General features: G+C 48.0%; 2 protein-coding genes across 2 annotated transcripts in view; both read left to right on the top strand.

Moving 5' to 3' along the window:
- The window catches only part of snap47 (synaptosome associated protein 47), a 32,863-nt gene extending 21,849 nt beyond the window's left edge, over nt 1-11,014 (top strand). The window contains exon 5 of the mRNA XM_055664876.1: nt 7,692-11,014. Coding sequence (XP_055520851.1) covers nt 7,692-7,838 — 147 coding nt within the window. The 3' untranslated portion in view covers nt 7,839-11,014. The remainder of the gene's footprint in view (nt 1-7,691) is intronic.
- The window catches only part of LOC129715045 (RNA-binding protein 43-like), a 260,957-nt gene that overhangs the window by 196,233 nt on the left and 51,794 nt on the right, over nt 1-12,930 (top strand). The gene's annotated exons all lie outside the window — the stretch shown is intronic.

The raw sequence follows: 12,930 nt of genomic DNA, 5'->3' as shown, positions 1-12,930 counted from the left end.
TACCGAGGGTAGGGAGACGCCAATGATCCTCTCTGCTCCCCTCACTACCCTCTGCAGAGCCTTCTTGTCCGAGCAGTTGTAGGTGCAGTACCACGTATTTATGCAGTACGTGAGTACAGACTCCACCGTACCCCTGTAGAAAGTCCTGAGGATGTTGGTGGGGAGTGAGTGGTCAAAAAGGCTTTTGGCACATTGGCCTTCATCAGTCAGAATATTGAATATAGAAGTTGGGAGGTCATGTTGCAGTTTTATAAGACGTTGGTGAGACCGCATTTAGAATATTGTGTTCAGTTCTGGGCATCATTGATAAAGTTCACTTTTTAATACAGACAATAACACAAATGGTTAAATGTAAACTAATTCGTCATGGCAGGAGCGGCGGGGACTAGTACAGAGAGTATACCAATATACTCAATGCTCCCCAAGCAGCCACTCAAATATAGTGTTTTACAATGTCTTATATACATGTAATGTCAATTAAATGCCTCAGTCATTCTTCCAAAAACTATTGCCGAGGAGCATTTCCAAGAAACAACTTCTGACATCTGTTTCAGTGATTGCTATCTTATCTTCGGAGGAGCGGTGATCTGGTCCGGTCAGCTGTGGTTCAGCACTTTGGTTAAATACCAGCAGTATTTCAGTTTTCCGCTGCACGAGTCAGCAGTATATTTCCTCTGTCACTAGTTTTAAAGCTACATAAGCATTTAAGCAAGAATACAGAAATGGCCAAGTATCCCATCCTGCAAGGTAACCCTAGCTAATAGTGATTAACTCTTTCACCATGTTAAAGGAAAGATATTGTCAAGCTTGGAAGGGTTCAGGGAAGATATTGCCAGGACTAGAGGGTGTGAGCTAAAGGGAGAGTTTTAGGCTGGGTCTCTATTCCTTGGAGCGCAGGAGGATGAGGTGATCTTATAGAGGTGTACAAAATCATGAGAGGAATAGACCGGGTAGATGCACAGAATCTCTTGCGCAGTCGGGGAATTGATGGCCAGAGGACATGGGTTCAAGGTGAAGGGGAAAAGATTTAATAGGAATCTGAGGGGTAACGTTTTCACACAACGGGTGGTGGGTGTATGGAACGAGCTGCCAGAGGAGGCTGGGACTATCCCAGAGTTTAAGAAACAGTTAGACAGGTACATGGATAGGACAGGTTTGGAGGGATATGGACCAAACGCAGGCAGTTGGGACTAGTGTAGCTGGGACATGTATCGAGTACGGGCCCAGCGCCATCAAATGTTCTTCATGCGTTAACCCACTCTTTCCTGGGATCATTCTCGTAAACCTCCTCTGGACACTCCAGCGCCAGCACATCCTTCCTCAGATACGGGGCCCAAAACTGCAAACAGTCGCAGATTAGTTACATTTGGCACCATGTTACAACCAGTGCCCAATGTTAATACAGGGCGGAACAGCGGCGTAGCGGGTGGAGCTGCTGCCTTGCACCGGCGGAGACCCGTTTCCAATCCTAATTACGGATGCTGTCTGTACGGAGTTTGTGACCACGTGGGTTTTCTCCGGGTGCACCAGTTTCCGCCCACACTCCAAACACATACATGTTTGTAGGTTGGCTTTGGTACAACATTTAGTTGTCCCTACTGTGTGTAGGATGATGCTAGTGTACGGGGATAGCTGGTCGGCGCGGACTCGGTGGCCAAAAGGCCTGTTTCTGCGCTGTATCTCTAAAGACTAAAATCATGTTCAGCGTGACATTATGGGCTGAAGGACCTGTTCCTGTGCTGTACTGTTCTATGTAGATTTAGATAGTGTGAGAAGAGGTGATCATGAAAATGTGATGACACCATCTGCTGGAGGAACTCAGTTGGTCAAGCAACTTGTGTGGGGAGAAAGGAATGATCAAAGTTTCAGCGAAGGTAGACAAAAATGCTGGAGAAACTCAGCGGGTGAGGCAGCATCTATGGAGCGAAGGAATAGGTGACTTTTTGGGTCGAGACCTTTCTTCAGACTGGGTCTGAAGAAGGGTCTCGACTTGAAACGTCACCTTTCCCTTCGCTCCATAGATGCTGCCTCACCTGCTGAGTTTCTCCAGCATTTTTGTCTACCTTCGATTTGCCCAGCATCTGCAGTTCTTTCTTAAAAGTTTCAGTGAAAACCCTTCACCAGGCTTGAGAGTGGAGAGGGAATCTGTCTAGTGTATATTAAAGAAGATTTAGGTTGAGGTTTACTATTGCCATATGTACCGAGGTACTGTGAAAAACTTCACTTAGCATGCGATCCAAACAGATCAGATAATACCACACATAAATACAATCTCGTCAAACTCCAGTAGAATAAGTAGAGCAGAGGGAAAGATACAGAGTGCAGAATATAGTTCTCAGCATTGTAGCGCATTAGTTCCAGAGACAAAGTCCAATGTCCTCAATGGGGCAGAGGTGAGTCGAACAGGACCCTGGCTTATGGAAGGGCCGTTCAGAAGCCTGATAACATGGAACTAGTGTGAATGGATGATCGATGGTCAGCGTGGACTTTCCAGTGCTGTGTCAAAGCTATCAATTTCTGTGAGGCCAGTTGTTGATAAAAACCAGGCACCAGAGGGCTCCAAATTCATTCCTTTCGCAAATTCTTCATGAGTCAAGTGTTCATTTGTCGCATACAGACTCCAGAACAACCAGTTTCTTACTTGCTGCAACTTAACAGGCTTGTTGGCGCAAAACAGGCAAATATGCAATATTCAATCGTGTAATAAATTGTGTCGATTAGTTTGTTGTCATGTTTACCGAGGTAAAGCTGCTGCCTCATAGCGCCAGAGACCCAGGTTCGATCTTGACTATGGGTACTGTCTGTACGGAGTTTGTACATTCTCCCCGTGACTTGCGTGGGTTTTCCCCGGGTGCTCCGGTGTCCTCCCACACTCCAAAGACGTCCAGGTCTGCAGGCTAATTGGCTTGGCATAAATGTAAAATGTCCCAAGTGTGTGTAGGATAGTGTCAGTGTGTGGGGATCGCTGGTCGGCACAGACTCAGTGGGCCGAAGGGCTTGTTTCTGCACTGTATCTCTAAACTAAAAAACTAAACCACAATTAAAAACTTTTTAGTTGTGTGCAATCCAGTCAGCGAAAAACAATACACGATTACAATCCAGCTGTCCGCCCTGTGCAGATACAGGATAAAGGGAGTAATTTCTTATTATTCATACAAACCCGCAGTTCTTTGGAGCGTGGGCGGAAACTGGAGCACCTGGAGAAAACCCACTTGGTCACAGGGAGAACGTACAAACTCCGTACAGACAGCACCCGTAGTTGGAAAAACCTGGGGCCTCTGGCGCTGTGAGACAGCAACTCTACTGCTGTGCCACCGTACCACTTATCACTTGCCAGCTTTATCCCCGTGCCCACCTCTTTCCCAATTTTTCTCTCCTCGGCTCCACAATCTGTCTGAAGAAATGTCCCGACCCGAAACGTCACCGGTCCACGACCCCCACAGATGCTGCCTGAACCGCTGAGTTGATCCAGCACGGTGGCGCAGCAGTAGAGTTGCTGCCTTCCAGCGCCAGGGACCCGGGTTCGATCCTGACTACGGGTGCTTGTCTGTACGGAGTTTGTACGTTCTCCCTGTGACCTGCGTGGGTTTCCTCCGAGATCTTCGGTTTCCTCCCACACTCCAAAGACGTGCAGGTTTGTAGGTCAATTGGTAAATGTAAATATTATCCCTAGGATAGTGTTTATACGCTGGGATCGCTGGTCGGAGTGGACTCGGCAGGCTGAAGGGCCTGTTTCCCTGCTGTATCTCTAAACTAAACAAAAAAATAGAAATATAGCTGCCCTTCGAGCCTACAATGGCCTACCCCTTATTCTTAAATTGTGACCCCAGGTTCTGGACTCCTCCACCCTGTCCAATCCTCTTAAGAATTTTATATGTTTCTATTAGATCCCCCTCATCCTAAATTCCAGTGAATACAAGCCCAGTCGACTCATTATTTCATCATATGGGTCATCCTGGTGAACCCATGCTGCACTCCCTCAATAACAATAATGTCCTTCCTCAAATTAAGAGACCAAAATTGCGCAGAATACTCCCAGGTGTGGTCTCACCAGGTACAACTGCAGTAGGACCTCCTTGCTCCTAAACTCAAACCCTCTCGCAGTGAAGGCAAACATGCCATTAGCTTTCTTCATTGCCTGCTGTACCTGCATGCTTACTTTCAGTGACTGATGTACAAGCTCACCCAGGTCTCGTTGCACCTCCCCTTTTCCTAATTTGACACCATTCAGATAATAATCTTCCTTCCAGTTCTTGCTACCAAAGCGGATAACCTCACATTTATCCACATTATACTGCATCTGCCCACTCACCCAACCTATCCAAGTCGCCCTGCAGCCTCACAGCATTCTCGTCGCAGCTCACACTGCCACCCAGCTTTGTGTCATCCGCAATCTTAGAGATGTCACATTTAATTCCCTCGTCTAAATCGTTAATATATATATTGTAAATAACTGGGGTCCCAGCACTGAGCCTTGCGTCACTGCCCTGCCATTCTGAAAAGGACCCGTTAATTCCTACTCTTAGCTTCCTGTCTGCCAACCAGTTCTCTATCCATGCCAATACCCTACCCCCAATACCATGTGCTCTAATTTTGCACACTAATCTCTTGTGTGGGACCTTGTCAAAGGCTTTTTGAAAGTCCAGATGCACCACATCCACTGCCTCCCTTATCCATTCTACTTGTTACATCCTCAAAAAAGATTAGTCAAGCATGATTTCCCCTCCATAAATCCATGCCGACTGACCGATCCTGTCACTGCTTTCCAAATGCGCTGCTATAACATCTTTAATAATCGACTCCAGCATCTTCCCCACTAAATATGTGTAAATTAAACACGATGCAGGTTTCGACAGTTCTTTGTGTCTACGTCTTAAAACTAGAGTTGCATCTTATTGAAGAGGAGACAAAAGGGTATTGGATCAGCAAAGAGTAGGAGTGAAATGTGATGCCAGAGAGGGGCATACAGGTAGGAGAGGACAGGGGGTGGGGGAAAGGCGAAACAGTCTCGGTTGCAGCAAGGACTTCAGGCCTTTTTACACCAAATTTGTTTAGAAATACAGCATGGAAACAGGCCCTTCAGCCCAGCGAGTCCATGCCGACCATCCATAACTATTTCTATGTTATCCCACTTCCTCATCCACTCGCTGCAAAGTAGGGCAATTAGCACAGGCCACTTAATAACCTACAAACCCGCACGTCTTCGGGATGTGGTGGGAATCCAGAGCAAACCCACGCAGTCATAGGGAGAAATTGCAAACACCATACGGACAGCAGCCGAGGTCAGGATCGAACCTGTGTATCTGGCGCTGTGAGGCAGAAACTACTTATGCCACCCAAGATATTGCTTTTTAAAAAAAAATGTATTTGATTTTATTTTGTTTAATTTGTTACCCATGAGTACTGTGCTTACAGCCATGTTATGTGGCTGCAAGTACGAATCTTCCGTTTTTAGTACATGTGACAGCTAAACCCTTTACCGATGTGATATTGTTCCTGCCTGTGCGATCTCAGCCTTTAGAGATACAGCGCGGAATAGACAATAGGTGCGGGAGTAGGCCATTTGGCCCTTCGAGCCAGCACCGCCATTCAATGTGATCATGGCTGATCATCCACAATCACATTCCTGCCTTCTCCCCATATCCCCTGACTCCGCTATTTTTAAGAGCCCAATCTAGCTCTCGCTTGAAAGCATCCAGAGAACCTGCCTCCACCGCCCTCTGAGGCAGCAAATTCCACAGACTCACCACTCTGTGATGTGATCACCTCTCATCCTTCTAAACTCCAGAGTATACAAGCCCAGCTGCTCCATTCTCTCAGCATATGACAGTCCCGCCATCCCGGGAATTAACCTTGTAAACCTACGCTGCACTCCCTCAATAGCAAGAATGTCCTTCCTCAAATTAGGGGACCAGAACTGCACACAATTCTCCAGGTGTGGTCTCACTAGGGCTTTGTACAACTGCAGAAGGACCTCTTTGCTCCTATACTCGACTCCTCTTGTTATAAAGGCCAACATGCCATTCGCTTTCTTCACTGCCTGCTGTACCTGCATGCTTACTTGCATAGACTGATGTACAAGAACCCCCAGATCCCGTTGTACTTCCCCTTTTCCCAACATGACGCCATTTAGATAGTAAACAGGCCCTTCACTCCACCGAGTCTACGCTGGAATTTTACATCTTATCTAAGTCAATTAATTGCAAACCTGTATGTTTTTGGAGTGCATGAGGAAACCCGAACACCCGGAGAAAGCCCACCTGCCGTTTATTCGTTCATAAGTGATAGGAGCAGAATTAGGCCATTCAGCCCATCAAGTCTACTCCGCCATTCAATCATGGCTGATCTATCTCTCCCTCCTAACCCCATTCTCCTGCCTTCTCCCCGTAACCCCTGACACCCGTACTAATCAAGAATCTATCTATCTCTGCCTTTAAAATATCCATTGACTTGTCCTCCACAGCCTTCTGTGGCAAAGAATTCCACAGATTCTCCACCGTCTGATTAAAGAAATTCTTCCTCATCTCCTTTCTAAAGGAACGCCCTTTAATTCTGAGGCTATGACTGGTCCTAGACTTTCCCATTAGTGGAAACATCCTCTCCGTATCCACTCTATCCAGGCCTCTGGAGCTGTGAGGCTGTGGCTCTACCCGCTGCGTCATTCTTCCGCCCTCTTTCTCACATGATAGTCATAGAGTGATACAGTGTGGATCCAGGCCCTTCGGCCCAACTTGCCCAGGCCAGCCAACATGTCCCAGCTACACCAGTCCCACCTGCCTGCGCTTGGTCCATATCCCTCCAAACGTGTCCTATCCATGTACCTGTCGAACTGTTTCTTAAACGTTGGGATAGTCCCAGCCTCAACTACCTCCTCTGGCAGCTTGTTCCATGCACCCACCACCCTTTGTGTGAAAAAGTTACCCTCAGATTCCTATTAAATCGTTTCGCCTATTGCCTCCAAAAACATCCCTTTTTACCTGAAAAATATCCATTGACTTCATTCATTCACGACACAGAGAACATGCAAGCTCCATACAGATAGCAGCTGTAGTCTGGATTGAAGCCGGCCCTCTGGCGCTGTGATGCAGCTGCCAATGGACAATAGACAATAGGTGCAGGAGTAGACCTTTCGGCTCTTCAACCCAGCACCGCCATTCAATGTGATCATGGCTGATCTTCCCCAATCAGTACCCCGTTCCAGCCGTCTCTCCATATCCCCTGACTCTGCTATCTTTAAGAGCCCTATCTAGCTCACTTGAAAGTATCCAGAGAACCTGCCTCCACCGACCGCCCTCTGAGGCAGAGAATTCCACAGACTCAATACTCTCTGTGTGAGGAAGTGTTTCCTCGTCTCCGTTCTAAATGGCTCGCCCCTTATTCTTAAATTGTGGCCCCTGGTTCTGGACTTTCCCAACATCGGGAACATGTTTTTTGCCTCTAGCGTGTCCAAACCCTTAATAATCTTATACGTTTCAATAAGATGCCCTCTCATCCTTCTAAACACCAGAGTGTACAAGCCCAGCCGCTCCATTCCCCCAGCATATGACAGTCCCGCCATCCCGGGAATTAACCTTGTAAACCTACGCTGCACTCCCTCAATAGCAAGAATGTCCTTCCTCAACGTCCAGCCCTATTGCTGTGCCACCGTGCCGTGCCCACTGTGACTTGCTCACGTCCTGCTGTTCTTTCAGATCCTGCGGAGGCTGAAGACCATGGCGCTGGACACGGAGTGTGAGCTGGAGCGGCAGAACGAAGTGCTCGACGTCATCGGCACCTCGACTGACCAGGCGACATCGAGGATAGACACCAGCCACCGGAGAATCCGCAGGCTCTTGTAGGAGTCCGGCCAGCCCAGCCCAGTGGTGTGTTCACTATGGACCCTCTCTCCATCCCAGTCTCGGCCGCAGAGGGAATGTTTCAACTCTGCCTCAGTGCTGTGCGGACTGCAACCTGCCCTAAAGCCACACACCCTGCATCGTGGACCCTCTCTCCATCCCAGTCTCGGCCGCAGAGGGAATGTTTCAACTCTGCCTCAGTGCTGTGCGGACTGCAACCTGCCCTAAAGCCATACACCCTGCATCGTGGACCCTCTCTCCGCCCCACTCTCAACCTACGGAGGGAATGTTTCAACCCTGCCTCACTACTGTGGTGTATACTCGACTGCACCCAGTCTTAAAGCTGCCCTTGCATCGTGGACCCGATCTCAACCTCCAAAGGGAATGTTTCAACTCTGTTTCAGCACCCTGTGCGGTGAGCTTTATTGCACCCAGTGCTAAAACCACGCTTATAGCTCGACTTGCATTGTGGAACCCTCTTTCCAGCCCGGTTTCGCCCTCCAGAGTGGATGCTTCAACTCTGCCTCGGTGCTGCGCGCTTTACCCTTGACCACTCTAAAACCCTTGTACCTGGCCTTGGATTGTTGTCCCTCTCTGCATCCCAATCTCAACCTCCAGAGGGAATGTTTCAACTCTGCTTCGGCACTATGAGGTGTAGCATTGATTGCACCCAGTTCCTGAAGCTACCCTTGTATCTGGTCGAGCATTGTGGACCCTCTCTCCATCCAAATCTCAGCCTCCAGAGAGAATGTTTCAGTGACAGTCTCAGTGCCATGAGGTGTATCCTTGACTGCAGCGAATCCTAAAGCCATGTGTGTATCTGGCCTTGCGTGGCGGACACTCTCTTCAAGCCAATCTCGACCTCCAGAGGGAATGTTTCAGCACCGAGTTGTACCCTTGACTTCACCCAGTGCAAAACCACCATTGTATCTGACCTGTTTAAGAAAGAACAGCAGATGCTGATAAATCGAAGATAGACACCAAATGCTGGAGTAACACAGCGAGTGAGGCAGCATCTATGGAGAGAAAGAATTGGTGATGTTTCCTTCAATTCAGAGGCAGCATCTGTGGAGAGAAGGAAGGGGCGACGTTTCGGGTCCACAAGAAGGGTCTCGACCTAAAACGTCGCCAATTCCTTCTCTCCATAGATCCTGCCTCACCTGCTGAGGTTACTCCAGCATCTTATGTCGACCATTGTATCTGACCTCGTATTGTTGTCCTTCTCTCCGTCCCAATCTCAACCTCCAAAGGGAATGTTTCAATGCTGCCTCAGTACTGTGTGGTGTGTCCTTGACTGCACCCAGTTCCTAACGTACACGCCCTAGCATTGTGGACAAATTATTGTAAATGATTGCAGCAGTCCGTCTGCGGCTTCTGTGTTGTTTTGAGGACTTGGTTTCACCGAGGCTCACTCCTGACGTGTCGGCATCCAAAAAGATGCCAGAAAAATGCTCCAGTCACTTTAATGGTCATTTGATTTCAAAATAATGTATTAAAAGATCAGCTGCGATGGTGTAGGGCAGTTTGTTTGCAAGGTCCTTACAAATTCAGATGCAATTCTTTCTGCGACTTGTAAAACACAGCTGGTTTAAAACCAAAGATACTAGAGGAGCCTGTAGATGTGGACGCCATGACAGGAGCCGATTCCATAAAACACCTCGTATATTTGATTCCCAAAATGGCGCTATGAAATTACCCATGACCTACTACGGCTTTTTCGCCTAGTGGTGTATCTTGCTCCTCTAGTATCTTTGTTTAAAACTATGAGTGTCTTTTTGGGATTGTACAGGGCAATTTCTTTTCCGCTCTCACTGAAAAATGTAAATGCTCCTTGATACAGTTCACTCTTTTTTTTGTAAATCAGCTTTTGCAGTTCCTCGATAACTCTTATGCCCGTGAATTTACAATTGAAATCGTACGGTCATAAGCAAGTTCTGCAGGCTAATGTAGACACAAAGTACTGGAGAAACTCAGCGGGGGAGGCAGCGTCTGTGGAGAGAAGGAATGGGCGACCCTTCTTCTTGACCCGAAACGTCACCCATTCCTTCTCTCCACAGATGCTGCCTCACCTGCTGAGTTTCTCCAGCATTTTGTGTCTACCTTCGATTTCACTAGGTATCTACTGTTCTTTATGAAACATTCTGCAGGCTAATGTTGAGACAAATTCCACCACAATTGTGTGGACTCAGTGGACACTGTCTCCTCGGTGGTCGTTTAGTGTGCACTGGCCATTCTGCAGCTGTTCATTGGGGGCTGTGTGCGTTCAGTAGGCATTCAGTGGGAGCTCTGGGCACTGACCACACTGGAGGTACAAAAGAGTTAAATAGTCACATTGCATCAGGCAATCTTTATAAAACAATTTTGGCAGCTTTATCTACAATATACTTGACCCCCCCCTCCCGTGGCGACCAGCATTGACGGAAAGCCTCCACAGTCCCCATGGACACTGCGTGTTCCCTCTCCAGGGACACGCGAGCATGGACGTAGGCCTGGAAGAGGGGCAGGCAGCCGACTCTGGCGTGACCATCGACCGCCCGCTGCCTGGACAGGCCCAGGACCGAACCGACAGGGAGATTCCCCCCCACCCCCCAAGATCGGCCTTCCCCACTCCCTGCCCTGTGCCCAAACACCAACATCGGACTAAAATGCAACCAAAACTTGAGGGGCAAGCCCCTTCATATATTGGTGCAGGGGCTGCTACCTCTCGCACTGCGTATACACGTGGAATGCGGTCTCTTCCTCGCTGCAGAAGTTACAGGCGGCCGGCCAGCCCGTGAACCGACTCAAAAGTTTATCGCACACCACGGCTCTGTGCAGCACTCTCCATCCCAGGTCCCCGATGTAAAGGGGAAGGACTCCCTTGTAGAGGGACCTCCTCTGGGGACCACTCTGTGACCACAGTGGCCATTCTGTGACCACAGTGGCCATTCTGTGACTCATTCAGTGACCACTCAGACCTTATGACCTTTGCTCAAGTATTGAAGGGTGTGTTTCTTTTTGGACCTCGGCTTTTCTTTGCAGGATTGAGAAAATGAATGAACCAATGCACTGCAATCTTTGATACAATTCAGAATATATATTGCACTTTAGCGTTAGTTAATGTTAATTCTTGTGTACCATTACCAATTGTTGACTGGATATGCATTTAAGAGGATGATGAATAAATTTATTGCAATCCGTTCGAGAGTTTGGTTTAGTTTAGAGATACCGTGTGGAAACAGGCCCTTCAGCCCTCTGAGCCCACGCCGACCAGCGATCCCCGCACACCAACACTATCCTAGACACACGAGGGACAATTTAGTATTTTACAGAAGCCAATTGGCCCCGTCTTTGGGGTGCGGGAGGAAGCCGGAGCGCCCGGGGAAAACCCACATGGTCACAGGGGGAACGTCCAAACTCCCGGTCAGGATCGAACCCGGGTCTTGGCGGCAACTACCGCTGCGCCACCGTGCCACTCCTTAGTGAGGTAGGTATCAGAATCATAGATAGATACAAATTGCTGGAGTAACTCAGCGGGACAGGCAGCATCCTTCTGCTGAGATGCAAGCCTTTTGCCTTCCATCACAATTGGAGATTCACTGTGATGGATGTTTGTGTTAAGTGTGTGTCTTGTTTTTTTTTGTTTTTTTTGTAATGTTATAACTAGGAATGAAATTTAGTTCAAACCTTGCCTGTTTCAATTACAATAAAAGGCATAATAATAATAATATCTTTTATTGTCAGTGCAACGAGATTTAGTATGCAGCTCCAACCGATGAAAAAGAAAAGTAAAATAAATAAATAAGCTGTGTGTCATGACCATCCGAGGGAGACAGTCCAGGGAGGATGGGGGGCACTCAGCAGGGCCGGTTCAGAGCCGCTATAGCTCTTGGAATAAAGCTGCTTCTGAGTCTGGAGGTTCGGGCGTAGAAGGCCTTGTAACGTCTGCCGGAGGGAAGTAGTTCGAACAGTCCGTTACAGGGGCGTGATGAGTCTTTAAGGATGCAGACTGCCTTCCTGAGGCACCGTGTGTGGTAGATGCCCTCCAAGGCTGGTAGAATCTATTCGATTCTATTCTCCCCATGGAGAGAAGGAATGGGTGACATGTGGACTTGAAACCCGTCTTCAGATGCCCACTGGTCTTTGGCACCTCCACCCTGGGAGAAAGGTTCTGACTACCCATATCCATGCCTTTCTTGATTTTAATTAGATTCATACATAATTAGATTCTGCAGATTGATTTTGACGCACGCTCCATTACTTCAATATTTTTACCTAATTCTTATGTAGTGACCCATGAGGCTCTGTGGTATGCAACTCACAAAAAATAATAAAAATTGGTCTCCCTAGACTTGTCCTCTCAAAGAGCCCTGGCAGGCTGATGAAGGAAAGAGATTTCTTGCCAGATGGTTTGATTCTGCAAATTATAGCACTGATTTAAAAAATGGAATTACATGCATGGCGCAATTTTCTCTTTGTGTGGCCTTTAAGATTAACCGTTGATTGCAGTAACAGAGGGTGAAGAATTCCAAGCATTTTCAGGGTAAATTGCCAACACACGGCGGCGCAGCGGTAGAGTTGCTGCCTCACAGCGTTAGAGACCCGGGTTCGAACCTGACCACGGGCACTGTCTGTATGGAGTTTGTCCCTTCACCCACGTGGGTTTTTTTCCCGTGTCTTATTGTCACGTGTGCCGAGGTACAGTGAAAAGCTTTTGTTGCGCGCTAACCAGTCAGCGGAAAGACAACACATGATTACAATCCATCCATTTACAGTGTACAGATACATGATTAGGGAATAACGTTTCGTGCTAGGTAAAGCCAGCAAAGTCCAATCAAGGATAGTCCGAGGATCACCATAGAGGTAGATTGTAGTTCGGGACTGCTCTCTGGTTGTGGTAGGATGATATGGTACACATCCCAAAGACAATAGACAATAGGTGTAGGAGCAGGCCATTCGGCCCCTCGATCCCAGCTCCAGAGCGACGACCCGGCCAGGTAGGGACTTGAAAAAGCAGTTTCCCCCTTCCCCCCCCTCCCACCCCCCACACGTAAAAAGATTAGACCCCCAACTACACACTTCAACGAACTAAAAATAATAAAAAAGAAGTGAAAAC

This window comes from Leucoraja erinacea, chromosome 49 (genome assembly GCF_028641065.1).
Source record: "Leucoraja erinacea ecotype New England chromosome 49, Leri_hhj_1, whole genome shotgun sequence".
In the NCBI taxonomy this organism is placed as follows: domain Eukaryota; kingdom Metazoa; phylum Chordata; class Chondrichthyes; order Rajiformes; family Rajidae; genus Leucoraja; species Leucoraja erinaceus.
This window is presented reverse-complemented; position numbering and strand designations above follow the sequence as displayed.